At 35.4% G+C, this 18205-nt stretch overlaps 1 protein-coding gene and 1 long non-coding RNA gene across 2 annotated transcripts in view; both read left to right on the top strand.

The window, feature by feature from the left end:
- The window catches only part of LOC148958513 (uncharacterized), a 39451-nt gene extending 39363 nt beyond the window's left edge, over positions 1–88 (top strand). Inside the window, exon 6 of the long non-coding RNA XR_016144598.1 lies at positions 26–88. This is a non-coding gene — a long non-coding RNA (uncharacterized LOC148958513). The remainder of the gene's footprint in view (positions 1–25) is intronic.
- Positions 89–108: 20 nt separating this feature from the next.
- Positions 109–18205, top strand: part of LOC135696247 (mediator of RNA polymerase II transcription subunit 24) — a 45639-nt gene continuing 27542 nt past the window's right edge. Inside the window, exons 1-21 of the mRNA XM_089112484.1 lie at positions 109–295; positions 766–845; positions 2011–2049; positions 2769–2842; positions 3677–3782; positions 4267–4405; positions 4846–4975; positions 6326–6419; positions 6957–7025; positions 7748–7861; positions 8352–8479; positions 9190–9350; positions 10112–10137; positions 10631–10773; positions 11209–11255; positions 12220–12302; positions 12457–12608; positions 13893–13992; positions 15840–15952; positions 17569–17613; positions 18095–18177. Coding sequence (XP_088968610.1) covers positions 154–295; positions 766–845; positions 2011–2049; positions 2769–2842; positions 3677–3782; positions 4267–4405; positions 4846–4975; positions 6326–6419; positions 6957–7025; positions 7748–7861; positions 8352–8479; positions 9190–9350; positions 10112–10137; positions 10631–10773; positions 11209–11255; positions 12220–12302; positions 12457–12608; positions 13893–13992; positions 15840–15952; positions 17569–17613; positions 18095–18177 — 2068 coding nt within the window. The 5' untranslated portion in view covers positions 109–153. The remainder of the gene's footprint in view (positions 296–765; positions 846–2010; positions 2050–2768; positions 2843–3676; positions 3783–4266; positions 4406–4845; positions 4976–6325; positions 6420–6956; positions 7026–7747; positions 7862–8351; positions 8480–9189; positions 9351–10111; positions 10138–10630; positions 10774–11208; positions 11256–12219; positions 12303–12456; positions 12609–13892; positions 13993–15839; positions 15953–17568; positions 17614–18094; positions 18178–18205) is intronic.

Raw genomic sequence — 18205 nt, 5'->3', positions numbered from 1 at the left:
AGTCTTTTTACCTCCCACTTTGTAGACAAGACAGATCAAATTTGCTTGGATGAAAAACACGACAGGAAATCGTTGATCACAAGCAACGTGATGGCTACATTTACAACCATAACATAAACAACAGCAACAGCCACCAAACGCTTTGATTCCAAAATGGCGACGGCGCTTGTAAGTAACGTGCTGTCGAATGCATGGCAAGAGCGGTGGAGTGTGAAAAGCTGGACTTCTGAGATCAGCCAAAGAATTATCAGTCTAAAAGAAAATGAATGTCGGGAATTCATTTCGCAGCTCACCGGTGAGGCCCCAACAATCGCTCTTCATAAAAGTTGCTGGCCACGACACAAAGGCAAAAAAGAGAAGATTTATTAGGCCAGAACTTGTAGATATGATAAAATTATAGGGGAAATGTGACAGATTATGCCAGTGTTGTCGTATTGAACCAATCCTTTACGCAATAAATATTTGGCTGGAAGGGCATATAAACCAGAAACAACAAATACTTCTTACCCAAGGGTGGAATCCGTGTGAAGCTCACGCAATATATACACTGGGAAACCGTCACATAGATTCCACACTGTCTTCTTACCCAAGTTATAAATTTTGCTAACGCTTAAAAGCTTATTACAGTTGAGATGAATATATGTCAAACTCTGTAGATATTGATCTCAAAGGATATTTTCTTCCCTACCTAAGTTACAAATAACAGAACAGTAAGTATCCGGTCGTGCTTTATGATTTATTCATTTTTATCTTTTTCAATTCTAGCTGCAATTATTCAGTACTCACTTTCAAGTCCATCAGATGATGTGTACATTTCTTATTTGAAAGACAGTCTTTCAACACAGGTATGCTGTCAGAGTTCAAAGAGATCTCATATATAACAAATTTTGATGTTGACTTTGACGAAAATCTCTTCTCTTCTCTCTCTTCAATCCTTAACTCCTAAAGGCTATACAACCAATCTGGAGCATTTACTCAAGGAGCATTAAAAAAAGGAAAATTAACTCAGGAGTAGGATCAATACCATTTCCGCCCAGCGCTCCAGTTTGTTGATTTTTACAAAATGTTGCATTTGGTTTTGGTTCAACAAATCCAAGCAAAGGTTGGCTAATGCCAGAGTGGGAGCGGTGTTAATCATAAACAAGGGATAACAAAAGGCTAACAAAAGAGTAAAAATTGTCTCTAATAAGTCTATACTAGGGTCCAGGTGTTGGTGGAGGCCACCTCACCCACTGACATGAGTGCAACCATTCTGTCACTGATACTTTGCATTTGTCTTCTCTCATGCAATTCATGATTTCTGAGAGTAGGCTCCAAATCCAAACTATTCTTACGAAGGATTGATTTTTGAAAGCTTCAGAGTGGAGGAATTATATTGTTTGACAATTCTGGACAATTTCTGGAAACAAGATGTTGAGCATGTTGTTTCGAATTTTATTGAAGATTTGAAGGTCATGGATGCAGTGTTGGTGTTGTAGTGGTAGCCAGTTTAATGATTTCATTTTCTGTGTCAACTGAGTGTCTGTGCCAAAAGCATTATGATAGTATTAATGAAAGACTTTGGCTGCACTTTTATTTTTTTATAAGAAACAAAGGTCGATGTTGAGTACTCCAGTTTCTTAATGTTCTTGAAATTGCAATACTCACTGTTTCTTAAGAGTTTCTTAATTATGATGTCATGAATGATGTTGTGAAATGTTTGTGACCCTTTTTCACGTCAAGAGATTTGCTTCCGTTCTGACAATGAGGGTAAACCATCCTTTATTTACTGACAAAGCACCCTTGGATGGCTCAAAACATTTTAAAAATTAGATTTTTTTCAAGAAGGTATCCCACTCCTCATACCCCGTATGGTGATAACCCTGCCTATATTTTAGTTCAATTTAGGGCAAGCTTACATACTAGAATTACCATTTTGCAACATAAAACCAAAATTGGTTATTGATTAATTATTTCTAGTAAGAATTAGATATTCTCATTCTTGCTATATTCTCATTTTAACTCTTCTAGCAAATTACAGCATCTGATGTTCTTGATTATATTTCAAAGGTATATATCTTTTTAGTTTTGCTCATACTATGCATAGCAAAATTTTATAAGTTTTATTTGTCAATGATACATACCATTGAAATTTCCTGCTGTTTTAAGGAGGCCATCATAAGTTGGGGCTGCTGATTTGTTTTAAATTTCCTCTTCACAATTTCCTTCCATACAATAGAAATATAGATTGCTATCATTTTGATCTAAGTATTAAAGTAGTTCCAAATTTACATTTGAAAATATTTTCGCATCTAGAGTGCCAGATTTCTTGTGATTAAAGATTTTAGACTAGACAGTTTCTTCTCAAAAAAGACTTATTGGGAGGGTCATTTGGGGGGGGATCTCAACTCATTAGAGTGGGGAAGGTGCTTATTAGAATTTTGACTATGTATTAGGGGCTCTCATTGAAAGAGGATGCCACACTGTGGATTTTCAGTATTTTATATAATAAATGTTCATTTTCAGTCATTCTAAAAAGAGACATATTATTAGTTTTTCAATAAAACCAAATTTTAACAAAACCTTGTTTTATTTCCTCTTGAATTACTTCAACCTGAATCTGGGTGTGAATTTCCCAAAACCTTTTGCTCATTGTTAAGCATTATATTATCTGAAGAGGCTCACAAAAAGTGATAGAAATACACATTTTATGCTTCTCCCTTTTTTAACTACTTTGAAACATTTAGTTGTATTTTTAAGTTGCTGTAGACAAATAATTTTCTCCTTAGCTGGACAATAAACAACAATTGAAGCAGTTAAAGATACTTTTAAATATCTTTGAAGATTCTCTTGTCTATATCAGGTAATTCTTTGATATTTCACATTGTCAAAATGCAAATTATGCATATATTTATGTTTTATTCATTGAAATGTTTTTAGCTTTCAAATGAATCAGATAATGATGGTTTTGCAGCTGATTTTTTTTGTCATATTAAGAGATGTGGAATTTAATGTTAGTGTTAATTATCAAAAGCTTACACTGTAAATTTTTTTAAAGAAGACAATTAATATTTAAACATCTAGAATAAATTTCCCCAAAATGGTCTGATAACCTCTCAAAATTGAAAGTAAAGTAGAAATATATCTGTTTCTCATATACCAATCACCTAATCCAAAATTTTTATCACAAATTAATGTTAATTATTGATCCTTTTTACACAGTATTCATTATACTCACTGTGTGAATAGATTCCTTCCGAAAAACTCTTTTACACATGATTTTGTTAAAAAACTGCCTGTAATTGCGTGCATTTACAAAACTTTCAGCCTCAAAAAATATTTGTCATTTCCATCAAAAGTCCAAATTGAAACCTTGATTGTTTATTTTCCCTGTGCACTGCCTATGTGGAGAACTAGCTCAGCCAACATTTGGATATTGTTTTCTGTTTGTGATTTGTCTTAGGTCTGTCTTATTTTTGCTAGGTTAAGAATCTGCCTGACTAGTGATTTTTATTTCTTTTGGCTGCGATTGAATATTGACAAGTTATCACATGGTTTTGAAAATGCCACATTTAAGGACACCAAATCTTTTTTAGTTTTATTTTTTTTTCTGCCTACAAACATTTTCTCTTTCTTCTCTTTTCCTCTTTATTTTCATCAAATTGCCAACTTATTTTTATCACATCTCATGTCATAGACCATACAGAAATGCCAAAGACAGTTTCAATTTTTGTGTTAGTCTGGCAAGAGCAATTTTCTGGTTATTTGGAACAATAGCCAATTCACTTAAAAATGTTTACCAGGTAAGCAATTTCTTTGAGGATGTTGTTTTTGTTTCCTTTTGTTCATATCACTACGTTATTTGTAAATTTCCAGATATATCTAATATATCGGACATATACTGTTATATCTGGGATAATGTAATGGTCGTTTTTGACAAACCTTAATTCTTCTTATAAATGCCCCTAGTGTTTACTTCATTTTTTTCATAATTTTAAGCAGCATTTAGTAAAGAGGGGCGTTTAATAGCCGGAGGTATTCATTTTTGTTTGAGCTGAAAAATTAGGCATTTGTAAGCGGAATTCTACTATTTGTTATTTGGTTCTTATTAGGGAATTTCGATCTTCCAGGAAGTTGGTTGTTGCAGTTCTATTTATGAACTTGCAAATATAACTTCTCTGATTTATACTCTTTGCATTTGAATAGAAAAGAAAACGATTTCATTTAAGTTTTCTCGCAATTAGATTTACCCTTTTGCTACTTGAAATTTCTCCTCGATGTTTAAAGGTGACGAAAGAGGATGTTCACAGCCCTGATGTTCAGAGTCATTTTAGTATCTGCGAAAAATGTTTTGACCTTGTCGGACGGATGACAAACAACCCTTCATTGCATAACCTGGCGCTTATTGGAAAAATAGAGATACAAGGTACTCAGTTATTTTCGTTCTGTTTAAATTGTGCAGTGAATTGTGCACTTGTTGTTACTTTGTCATAGGCCATAAGCCCACAAATGTGTTTCTACGTAAGCAAGCAACAATTTCATTAATCGTGATAGCTTTTAAAAATTATAAGCCAAGACTACAATCGAAAGTGATAAAATTTCGCGGCAATCGTGAATTTACCACGAGAGGATAGCAAAGGGGAGACTTATAATGTATCATGACCTTAAATTCAGTTGTAAATATCCCCTTCCCTCGTGCTTTTCTGTAGTTTATGCTTGCTTCCATTTTTCAAACATGAATAATTTTTTCCTCAATGAAAAGTAACGTTAAATAAGAACATTTTTTATCATACACTCGCGAGAGAATTAAGAGAAAAATTATAAAGTCTTTTTGCCCCGTTTTTATGTATTTGATTAAATTTTCAGCCGAAAAAGAAGAAACTATACAATCACAACTTAATGAGATTATGTCTTTACCAACGAATTCGCTGACTGACCAAAATGTCTTGCAGCAGTATCAAAATAACCTGAAAGGACTGATGAACGACGCTGCGAGGTGACCATTGAGTTTTTGATACCATTGTGTACCCTATATTCTTAGATTTCTTATAGAGTGACGATAGATTGGCACATATGTGTTTCCAGTCAAAGGGTTATGAATATCTTTGAAGAAACGTTGGCCTCGTTAACCGGTTCACAGTTCTTACTAGTTTTAAATAAACATAGCAAAGAAAAAGCCTATGCAAATATTGAAGAATCATTGGCTGTGTTACTACTGAATCGAAGATATTGTCAGCAAGCTGATGGAAAAAAAATTGCGAGAATTGAGCATTTTGACAATTTGACTAAGCTAAAGATTTTAAAAAAAGTTTTCCTTGCTAGCGTTTCAGACCAAATTTGTTTCTATTGTCACACATTTGTCATTACACAGCCTTTCAGGGGCGCATCTGAAACATTTTGGTGCAGTCTTAGAGAAGAAGAGTAGGTTTTGATAGAGTTATGTTTGTTTTAATGGCTTAGAAGTTTTGTTCATCTATTCAAATTCACCGCTAAAGCCAGTATTTTGTCAGCGGTTGTGCTAAAGTACTTCTGAATGGGCTTTGAAAGAGTGAATTTGTGATTCTATTGTAAATGAAAACTATACTAGGATCTTTATTGCAAATTTCTGAGTGCACGATTAAATTAGCCTGTCTACGCTTCGGTCCAGTTTTATGAAGCTACCTTTCTTAGCAAACCGATTTGTAAGAAGTAAGATTGTTTTTCCTTGCAATTATGAAGCTGCAATGAAGAATAAAAATTACCGAAGAATACGATTTCAAAAAATATACTGTTTTGTCTATTTCATTTAACCTTTTAAGAGTTTCTGACTTAACTTTAATGCGCAATATACTTTTTCTTCGACGCAAACCAAAATCGGCTCACTTGTTATGACAGGTTCAATTTCTAAACACAAATTGCAATTCTTAAATACATCTTTCGGTGTAATTTCTAGTTCAAGACATCTTTCGGTGTTTTGATTGCTCTTCCAATAGTTATGATTTTCTTCAATTTCAATAATGTCATTTTGTATAAACAGCTTGTTAGAACATTTATCTGCTTTTATAAAGCACTGTCCACACTACACAGGTTCGCGCCAGGTTTCGGATAGCCCAGGTTAGGTGTTTTAACTATCAACATAGCTAACCCTGGATTCGCCGCAGGTTAGTTTAACCCTGCTTCGAAGGTGCTTTCAACTTAAGCTCGCTCCAAGTAGTTTGGACACGAACATGGGTTAGTTGCTGCATGCACAAAGATAACTTGATAATTTGAGCTTCAATAGTTTTTCATTTTCTTTCATGATCTTTTAATACCCTTGTAAGTTTTTCCTACGTGGTTTTCATCAATTCGTGTAAATGTTTTTTTCCAGATTCTTAAACTCGACATTCCACGGAATATTATCCCAAAACAGAAAGCCTGGCCATGTTCCCAGCTACACATTGCAAACTCTTGTTGAAATCCAGGTACATACACAGAATCAATTGTTAGGCCATTTGGTGCTCATCTTTTATGGCCTACAGTATTTTTTTAATCAAGTGATGTTAGTTGCGAGCTAGTTATGTTAGTATGACGGGCGCTCGTATTTAAGAATCACCTAGATCTATTTAACAGTTTGAATAATGGCTCAGCCACACTGGGCAGCTTTTTAACGATGGGCAGATATTATTGGGAAAATTGAAAAAACGTTTTTTTAGTCCATTTAATGTGCTTCAACCTGGGCTCCGACGCAGGTTTGAAAGTGGGGGGTGGGGCAAGGATTTTTTAAAATGCCCTATTGTTTTGCATAAAAGTGGGGCGCCATGGCTTACCCAACCCCCCCCCCTCTTCGGAGGCCCTGTTTAATCAGTCGAGATTCTCGATAAAAGGGACCAGGATGAGCTCCTGCATTTTGAATAATTTGTTTTTACTTCCTAAAAGCTTTTGACGATTCTTCCTGTGTTTTTCAATGTGTGGTACATTGAAGAATCGATTAATGGCAATAGGCTGGCTTGTTCTTTTAGGTTGTTGAGAATTTCTACATGGACAGTACAGTGATGGCCGACCTATTCGACTCAGTGCTAATGTCTGAGGTAAAAATTTAAACTTGTTGACCGCTTTGTGTCTGCCATTCTCCAAAATTGAATGTGCTTTGTTGGTTGTTAAAGACAACCCTCAGATACTTGAAGGCTTTTGCGCAACCGGCCTGCTTAGCGGCATCTATCTTGATAAAATTATTGTGTTTTGTATTTTCATGCAGTACGATATTAGGCCGGTTTGGAAAGTATTATCGCAAAGCATGCCGGTTGCGCAGAAGCCTTTAAGTGAATTAAGCCAAGTGTCAATCAATATTAGCCAATCAATAAGCGTGTTAATGGTATCACGCTCACTGATTGGCCAATTTTTGATTGACAGCTGGCTGAAGCCACTTTGTATCTGCCAATTGCCTTTAAGCACACTCATTTAGGTGACAGACCCTAACTTGTCTGATAAAGAATAAAGTCTATTGGCCAGTTGGAGATATTGTATTATGTTATAATACCTTGCAGATTTTGATAACTTGCAAAGATGCAGCTTTTTATTTTTCTACAATACCTTTGTGCAGACAACCTTAAAAACGCTAACTGAAGCATTTAAAGTGTTACTTTTCTGTGAGCTGTTAAATATTTCAATTTGCAAAAGGTCATTTTGACAGAATTCAAACCATCGTTTCTTGTTTGTGGCAGAAGAACGTTATTAGTTACATTTCCCTTTTCTCTTATTCTAAAAGCTGTAGCCTTCTCTCTGTCTGAATGATGGTTTTGATTTGTTTTAGAACATACCCATGGACCAGTTTTACGTGGATCTACTGAGATGTGGTTGCCATGGTATCCTAAGTGCACCTAATGTCCAGGAAGAGCTTTTCTGGTCATCTTTTGTCTTTTTTAAGGTTTGGATCCATTAAACCTAGGACAGTTTTTCTCTATTCTCTATTATCAGTTCATCATTGTCATCGTTGTCATCTTTGTCATCAATAGAGAGGTCTGGATCTAGTGCTTGTGCGAGCTTTAGTTTACGTCGTGGAAAGTGTCTTTTTATTCGTCTCATGACAGTCAATTCCAGTGGCACTTCAAAGAGAGCTTCGCTTTTCAAATATTTGCTGTGTTTAGCTTTCCAGATGAACAGCTAATAGCTTTGCATTTTTCAGCAATACTGATGTTTTCAAGCCTAACTTCCCGTCTTAGTTGTCAGAGTCTTAGCTGAATAGTTCGTTTTTAACGCTAGAACATATATTTGAACACAGCACGAAATATATGTTTCCACTTTTCCGTGCTTTCTTCATGAAATGCGGTACTAAAGGCTTTTTCGGAATTAGCTTTGTCTAGAGTAATATTTAACTTTCCATTGGACCCCATCTCAGCCTTAAACTTTTACCGTAGATTCCATCCATCGTAAGCTGTCTCCGGTTAAAGTACAACAAAGGCATTGACAGCACCGTCTTCTTCACGGCCTGTAAACAATTCGCAAGCATGAACATTCTTCTTGATGATCTGGACGTTTATTGCAGGTGACGTGCTCGACTTCTAATTTAACAACGGTTATTAGCGCTCTGTATAAGTAAATCGATATCTGTATATGCTCAGAATGCATTTCTGAAGTCTCTATGACTCAAATTTAAAGTTCAGCCTCCAGGAGAGGGCGAGAGGAGTAAGGGGGGGGGGGGGGGGGGTGGGAGTGGGAAGGCATCGAGAATGTTTTAGAGAGTATGTGGAACAGTTTTTGAGTAATACATGTGGATTATTTGATTGTCTTTGCGTTCATTTGCGCAGAAAAAACCTCAAGAGCAAAACAATACGAATCAGCAAAAATTTAAATTCAAATAGATATAAATAATGTAGAATTATTGCTTTGATGGAGAATTGCAACAAGTAAGTGTTTATTTCGTTTACACGGTGTTACGAAATCCAGTGTCTTCTCTTTCAACATTCATCTTGGAGATAATTAAGTTTTTTGCTTTGATAAATTTTTTCCTTCTGATATTACCTCAATACTCTCAAGTTCAGAGAAGTCTGCGAGAGTGAGCGACTTTAGATGTATTTGTAGTCTATTAGATAGGTGACCCAATCACAGATATCTTTATTCGGCATTGCCCTTCATCTTGAATCTCCACGATAGCTAATAATATTAAATTTTCTCTTTTCTTCCATTGCCGACATTTTTAGTACTTTGTTTATTTATCTGTGCAAATATCTAATCTGTGATGTCTACGCCATCTAGGTTTCAATGTCTTCCAAATTTTTTGGCTCAGTGTCAGCATAAAGGGTTATTGGATGCAGGCAAAGTCGAGCAGATAATGAGTCAGAGGCTGCATAAAGCTGATTTGTTTGATTCAGCAACGTCATCGGACAGAAATCCTGTTGCCAATATACTTGGAGCTGGTATGGCATTATTTTATGCACTGTCTCGTCTTTTTAGCATTTTTACATGTTTGTCCACTAGAGAGCAGAAATAGGGACAGGCAGATTTGGAAAAGAGGATTTCCTAATCAGGCTCACTAGTAGGTTATCCGAATATTCATAAATGCTAGAAATAATACACCATTTGTTAGAGCTTATCATTGGGAAAAAGTTTTGGTTGTCAGGCAACCTTTATGATAAACCCTCTTTATTTTTTGTCGCTCTTACGAGCATTTTAGAAGACATTGAAGATCAGTTTAACTTAAATTGCGAAATTGAATGACTAGAATTTTGAAAAAATGTGAACATCCTTATGATGGTACAAAAATTTACAAGGGTTTTAAAAAGAGAACATTTCGAAATATACTAAATCTTTTCATCTGACACTCCTCAGAGTATAAAGCATTAGATCGAAAGCTCTACGCTAGGTAATGCTTATACCAAGTTGTGGATTGATATAGGCCTAGCTGAAACGCGAGTGCAGAAATGTAAAGGTTGCCCAATCAGTGCAGCTTGGTCTGAAAAAATTGGTTCTTGAATATCATGATTGCTATATAGCATGAGAAAGCTAGATCCTATTGTTCTGCATGTTAGTATACTGCGCCTGCGCCAAACTTCGTGTAATTTTTACTCTACACTTAGATAAAAACTTAGATCTTAAAAATTTCATCTCCTTCGGATGCTTTTTGCTTACATTGATATTTTTTCGATGGTTAATCAGTTGACTTATATCTTTCTTTTAGCCCACTTAGTGACAGAAGTTTTAAAGGTTTGTCTTCGCTATGTATAAATTAACAGCCTTAAATGTATTTATTTTTGTGAATAAAGCTAGAATAGGATAACAAAGTTTGTCAATTCAAATGTGAGCAAATAATTGACTTGCTGTCGTTTTGCTCAACAAATTGATTTTGTCACCGGCACTACAACATTTTTCAAGCTACCTTAATACCTCAATTTTAAAACTTCTAAATCTTGATCAAGAATCCAGGTTACTTCGCACATTTGTTCTTTAAACATCGAAAGTTCACCAGCAATTTATATTAGAGTTATAATGAATTTGGCTTTCTCATCTAGCAATGCACCATAAAACTTTTAATCATAGACTTTCTTAGTTTGCAATGCTACAACTTCTCTGACAAGTGACACAATACTGTGCACTTCTCACAATTGTTGTTAACCATTTTAAAAACAGCTACTTGGGGTTTATAACTTTTTGATTTTCTTAAGTAATGGATTTCATTCAAGCATCATATATCCTACAGGTACTCTCATTACCTTGGGAAGATAACAAGGATGTGATAAAGCAAAACTTAACGCAACTTAGCAACACAAACGAACTTGGAAGAGTACTGGGGGCGGCAGCAGGCATGGACCAACTGGCATCTCTCATCGATTCGCTTATCAGGTAGATAGGAACATTCGTTTGGAGCCTATCTAGGCCTTATTGCTTTCAGAAATTTTCCTCTAGAGTGATTTGCGATTCACTAGTTAAATGAATACACAGGCCTGTGATATCATAAGAGGCTTAGAAATGAGGCCTCGAAATGAGATCATACGTAATCCATTCTGGCCTTAACGAATTTTCCTATAGTTTGCCATATTCCTCCCATAACCACGACAAGAATATCTCTGGCTGAAATTGTGAAAGCAACGAACAATTAGCAAACAAACAATTTCTTTTCACTGAGAGTTTTTGGTTTACAATTTTTCTAATTGCATCTCTCGCTTACGATTTCTGTATGAAACGTTTTGCTTTTTTATTTAAATCTTTGATAAATTTTCCTAGAAGGTTTATATTAATTTCAAAACTAATAAATTAAGTTCTGTCATAATTTTCTAGTCTCAATGAAAATGCAAAAGGACCTGTCAGTGAACCGAATGAAGATCGTAAGTAGAAACCTGCTTCAGTTGTTCTTTTGCTATTAGGTTTAATTCAAAATTTATCATAAACTCACATTCTCTTAAACATTTTATGAAAACAAGTTGTTTTGGATTTCGTGAGAACGAACCACAATCTGTTTTTGTCTGTTTTTCTTTCTTGGAATAATTAGTACTGGGAGAAAAATTATTTGGAATGATTAAATACCACATTATTTAAAGTATTTAAAGGATTTTTTGGAAACTTAGATTCGAATTATTTTCAATTATTTGCGGTTAAAAACACATCTGAACAGTGATAGAGCATTGTCGAGTCCTTGGTTTTGGGTCTTTTTTCTCAGGATGAACATTTTAGATATAATATCTTTGTTTCCACTTTGATTTCGCTTCATTTTCACTCCTAGAATTTCTGGCTAAGGTAATGTAACCCCGATTCCATTGCAGCGCCGTTTTACTCGATAAATTTATTGTTATCATTATAAAAATAAAAGAGAAACAAAAATGAAGATTTATAGAAATGTAGCAAAAGCTAGATTTCATTGCAATTTTTCTGGATTTTAATTGCCTCAAATCATGAAGGTTGTTTCAGCTCTATTCTTTACTATTGTAGCGAAGCTGTGGCTAGAAAATTCTTGTTCCCTGTTTGGTTTGTGCGACAGATATGTCAACAGCGAAAAGAAATGCTTCCATTATCATTATTAAATTCCAATAATTAAATCTTCTTGCCATTTCCGATAACTTTTTGCTAGCAGTCAGTTTATCAAATGTCGTCCACTGTCGCAGCTACGCTAGCCAAGGCCAGCAGCGTAAACCGTAAAGGCGGGAAGATCAATTGTCCATAAAAGCCAATTATTGAGGGAACAAACTGCCTTTAAGCACAATTTTCAGGGTTGTAGAGTACTGAGAAGAAAACATTGTTTCACTGTGCATAAAATTGGAGATATGCAACTATCAGTTTTTGCTGTTTTTTCAGCTGGTTTTGCTGACGTCAGAGCCGATATATTCAACCTCAGCTTCCTACTATTGTCATACATAACTGCCTTGTTTGGTGTCAAGGTAATTCACAGAATTTCCAAGTTCCCTCTATCGATTTTACTAAATACTTAAAATAGCCAACTTAAAAAGTAATTACGAATTCGTTTATTTATACGAAGCTTTACAAAAACCATTAGCCAATATGCCTGTTTTATAAATAATTGGTTTGCTTAAGGTATTGTCAATGGCGACGAAAAAAGACTCGTTTTTCGTCACTTGGAGAACAAACTGCTCTGAAGATGTTGGACAGAAGAGCTATTCCCCTATGGCGCTTGAAATGATCTTGGATCAAGTGATGACAAACAATGCGCCAAATATTAATGCTGTGTAAGTTTCTTTACAAATTTTGATTTAAAGATCTGTTGCTATTGTACAGTTTTTTCCAAGCGTTCATGTACCGCAGCTGTTTGCCAGTTTGATATCATATGCTACCGCGAAGCACATAAACACAGTAGAGTAAGGCCCCACAAATGAGGAACTGTTTTTTTCTACTAAGCCTAAAAAGTTTCTAGTATCTTTGGTTTTTGTTTGTTTTAAGGCTGAATATTTTTTAAATGTTCTAAAATTTCCCAAGGCTGGGCCGGGTACCATATTTTTTTAAAAAGTTACAATACTGTATAATTTACCATACTGTATGATTTACCATACAAATTTCAGTCGAACCCATTCATATTTTTATTTTATTTGAAAATGAGTGCTGTTATATACTTGAATATGTAAAATGAGTGTTATTTTTACGATAACAGCAACAAAGATGTCAATTGCAAAGGCTTGTACAGCGAGTAGTGTGCTTTCAGCTTTAAACATTCGTGTTTTCTGCTTTTACAAAGTCATTTAGGATTCATTTAAGCGTGAAAAATACAACTATAGAAGGAAGAGGCTTTGGTCTTAGTTCTATTACCCCCTCCCTACCCCTGCTGAAGTAATACATTTCAGACTTCGTAACTTTTTAATTGTGAGATTATTTTGACGAACCTTATTTACGCTTTCCGACATAAATGATCCGATAAATTTCAATTTTGTCATCTTTTTTACCCTTGTAAAAGTCCCTCACGCTCTCTTCTTCCGCTCTCTCTTTTTTGATTCTGGGCTTTCCCTACTTCGCTTCCCTGCAAACAAGGTATCCTTGTTTCTAGATACTAAATTTCATTTGGTTTTTATGTGTAATTTCATTTCTAAGAAAAATGTGTGCACCCGGAAATGATTTCCTATTAGTTTATCTATTTATAAATTATTTATGGAATCGCTATTTTTTATACAAAAAAGAGCTTGTAGCAGACATTTAGAATTTTTTTAAAGCATTTTAGATTGTAGATACTACTTGATAATAACTTGAATCTGTGGCGGAAATTGCAGTAACTAAATCCACCCTCCCCTCCCCGCCTCTGAATTCGACACGCGTCGTTAAATCTACCTCGAAAACCAGGAATTTTATATAAATAGACGAGAAAAGGGAACTTAATCAAGAAACTCAAAAAGTCCACTGTGCTTGCCCTGCCACACAGAAACCTAAAATTTAGTCATCTTCTTTTAAAGCCTTCTCGCTTTTTTCAATTAGGTACAGTTTCAATAGGTAAGGCCAAATAGCTTAATATTTTATTCATTTTGCAGCCTTGCAAAGTGGGATGACTACTGTCTATGTTCTGGAGCTGTAATTAAAGAGCTAACACAAGCGCTTGCTTGTAGCGTGATTGTCGTTGACAAAATCCAGGTGAGGCTCCTCGTATAGTTACTTTCCTCCGCAGAGGCCATGTGGGGGAGAGATAGGGAGTGTGAAAAGTGGAGAAGAGGTGGGGGAAGGCGCAGGTGAAAAGAGGAAAATATGCTACTTTTTTCTTCCTTATTTTCCCTTGCAACTTCTCCACTTTTCTGTTTCTTCTGCATTTTCCTTTTTGTCTCTTTCCCCTCCCCATCTCCCTCCCCAATGGCCTCTGTGGTGGAAAGTAGCCCCTAGTTTTCTATACCTCAAACTTTCGTAATGACGCACTCCTGTTGATGTGTGTTACATATGTTCATGATGATGACGCACCCTGTGTGCTACAAATAGTCACATTACGTGATATGGTATTTAGTTATATCTTTTTATTTACGATGATTAAAGCTGATACCTTCCGCCTTTTTTCATTATCAGCGTTTAAATAATTCATCGGCTGGTACTGTTTCGTAACCCTTTTGTAGATATTCTTATCTTTTCTATCGATTGAAAAGCTAAGAGGGTTAAAGTATGAATGTCATAAACAGACATTTAAGGGATTGTTTCTTTTCTTTCGATTTAGATCCAAGCCTGCTTGTTATGAATTTAGTTGCCAAGCATACCTATCCTAAGTCTAGAGCATCTTTGTGGGTTTGGGGGCCTTTGCCCTTTGCATGACGTATTTGCAGTTGGGGATTTTCATTTTCATTGGGTGCCCCCAAATTATCTTTGTATGAGAGGAAATCTCTTTAAAATAGAGCATTTCTTATTGATAGTTTTTCATAAGATCGATTTATGAAGCTAAACTATCGTACGTACGATATCGAGAGGAATTGTAATAGAAGATTCATATCTATGCTGTGATGTTTTAGTAACTTCAAGATAAAAATGAGACTTAGCCTATCTTAGTTTACAGCCAAACAAAGGGTTTCAATGCCGCTTCCAAGCAACTTGTGTCTAAAAAGCAGGAATGTCTGCAGAGAAATAATCGACCAGTTGATAAACTCCGTCCATTTATCAGAAAATTCAAAAATATATCTTTGAAATTATTTGTAAACCATTTCTTAACGACCAAAAAACTGACGCCCGCGTCAGCAGGAGAGTTGAGACGGAATGGAGAAAAGAATACGAGTTACAGCAGGTGTTTTTTCATTGGAATTTCACCAATAATATTTTTTGTTAACAGCAAACAATATAATATGGAATAATGAATTAACCAGTCCTTTTGTTTCCACTTAACTGCAGTACAGCCCTGTGTTGGTGAATCTTGAGCAACGCTAGACGAATAGGCATGACCGGGCATGACTTCACAAAAATTTATATTAATGTCGAGAGCTTTTAAACGCCTTTGTTTACAACTGGAATACACAACTACTTGACAAAAAATGTGCCGAAACCAATGCCTTTTATATGTAAGGATTTATATACGATATGGCGAAATTTTAGATCTATATAACTGAAAATTGGCAAAACTTGCTGTATATAACCCAAACTGACTTGTACAAACACAAACACGAATACAAATAAGTACAAATACAAAGTTGACTTGTACTTAGTCTTGAATTTTTTTTTGAAATACCAAATCAATCAAAACTTGCATTTTTAACATCTTGATTAGCGATTCAATTCCTGAGTTTCGAAACAGCAACATCATAGATTCCCCATAAGAAAATGGATTCTTGTCAAGCAATTTGCAAGCCCTCATTTGATTTCGTAGATGAAAACATTAGACAATAATGGTCCTAACTTAGTGCCTTTGGGTACATTGGTTTTCGAGAGCATTATTTTCTTTTCAAGAAAATTATTTCTTGAGAGTCTGCAAAGTTTTTCTGGAATCAAATGAGTTATTTTGCTTTTATTTTCAGAAAGTCTGCGAGACGTTCAAAAATAAAAGGCCTGCCCTGTCGATCTGTGCAAGCTCTTGGCTCTGTACACAGTACACCAGCATGATAGCCAGCAAACGAGATATGACCCTCAAGTATGTTTTCTTTTGATCTGAGATATGAGTACGGATAACATTACTAAATCTAACGATCTTCCAAAAGCTGATATTTGATTCGTTTCAAACATGAAAAATCCACTTCCACTTTATGAACACAGAGACATTTCATCAGCACAGAATGTTTGAGCAGGAAATTTCAGATAAATTGAACATGTGAAGAAACATCCAGAAATTTGAAATCAAGCTAGAAAAGATAGATTTGAATGAAATTTTCGAGAAATCTAGTCCTAGGCAGCGCTGCAGTGCAAGAATGAGTTTTTTGGCAAGCGTAGCCCCCCCTCTCTCCCTAGATGACGCCAAACAGAAACCTGACTCGTACGATAGCCTGGCTTTATTGCTCTGCTAAATGTATAAGCACATTAACATAAATTTTGTACAATCCCGCTAGTGCAATTTCAAAGTTCAAATACAACCATAGTGATGCGATAGGATTCGTTTAAGAGAAAAAGAAGTACTTTTTCGGTAGTTGGTGACTGGACACATTTTAGTTATTGAAAACAGTGTCTTGTATAATCAATTTTTTGACAGGGATTTTACCCTGAAATGTTTGGTTTACTTGTACTCACGCTTTTGCGCACGTTGTCGTAAAACCATATTACGCAAAACTCTTTGTTTAGTATCTCTCTCGCTGTTTCGAATCATTTTTATCTTTTACCATTTCAAATGGCCTTAATTTGTAATTCTGAGCTGTCAAATAAACATAAATTTTCAATAAATGGATTAAGACTTTTGAATTGCATGCAAAATATTTTTTGGTGGCCATATTAAATTTTTAATACGCTACCGGGTTTTGGTTTTGTGTTCCTCAAACTCTGTTTTATTTTGTGTGATTCTGCATAGAATACTGAAGATCAGACTCATAATGAGACATATCATTATTACATTGTTATAGTCAAAAACTGAGCAGTAGCAAGACTTTTCATAGCCAGAAACCTTAGAACAAAGATTCTAAACAGATTAAGTCTCACAGCAATTTATAAACTAGGTTGAGGGTGTTTGCAAATAATACGTTTGAACTGAGATCCGTAGTCCATATGAAATCATCTAAAACAAAACGACCCTTCGAACGACAAGAACTTAAAAGCCATTATACTAAACACCCACGACATGGTAGGAATGATCCTTTTTGCTTTAGTAGTAGCTGTTCTCATAACACAAAGTAGAATTTCTTCTGTCGTTTCAGTCCACGGAATATCTATAGGGCGTTAGGCTAGTTCACATATATGAAAAATAAGGAACTCTTTTGACCAAATATGCGTATGTTGAACAGTGGATGCGCCTCCTTAGCCAAAGTTTCGTCGAATCTCTAAAAATGGGACCAATCTACTCCCCACAAAGGGAATGGAAATATCGGTTTCAACTGTTAAATTGGAAACACTTTTGCCAGTCATTATTTTTTATAGATTGCTCTCATGTCAGGTGTATATGTTACCCTGTAACGGACCAACTATCTCATTAAAATTTCCCTTCCCTTCTTTTCTTACATACAATGTAGTTATTAGGAGTCCGATTATTGACCAGAATCTGTCTTTATCATTTATGATCGTACTTGACTAAAAATTGATTTTTCTTTTTAATTATTGCATTGCTAGGATACTAAGAGCCTTCAGGGGACATGGATCCCAAAAGACTGCACGGTAGGTCTATAGCATAATAACTGAAAACACGCTAATGCCCAAACTGAATCTGGTCTCGTACAGGTTATCTACGCTTCTACATGAAATTGTAGATCGACCTAGATTTCACACTTTTGCGCTGTGTTTTGTTACTACATAACTAGGGGGGGGGGGGGTCACTTTTTCCAAGACGACGCTATATTTTGACCCGGGTTTGACCACGTTCTAAGGTCATTCAGGACCAGATATAATATCGAGAAATGCCAGCATAAAGGGCAATCCATTAAACTGTTTGTTACTAATGAATCAAAATCTGGCTTTCTGTAAACAGGCCTAAACATGCGCAAAATCTAGGGGCCGAAATTATAGGCCAACTTTCTTGATTGACTATCCCTATCTGTGTTGTAAATCTTGAAATATTGTTTCGTGGAACTTCTTCTACACTGGATGAAGTATTGGGATGCTTTTAAACCTAAAATCTGTGTCCTACATTTAATTTCAGATCTGAATACATGGCTAAAATTATTGAGGATCTGGCGGGTTCCATTGGTCTCGAACAACAGACGTTGGGCAAAGGCAAAACAGGTAATTTGCTTTTGTCATGAATTTTGTT

This window comes from Rhopilema esculentum, chromosome 14 (genome assembly GCF_057945365.1).
Source record: "Rhopilema esculentum isolate cy_ngs chromosome 14, ASM5794536v1, whole genome shotgun sequence".
Lineage (NCBI taxonomy): Eukaryota > Metazoa > Cnidaria > Scyphozoa > Rhizostomeae > Rhizostomatidae > Rhopilema > Rhopilema esculentum.
This window is presented reverse-complemented; position numbering and strand designations above follow the sequence as displayed.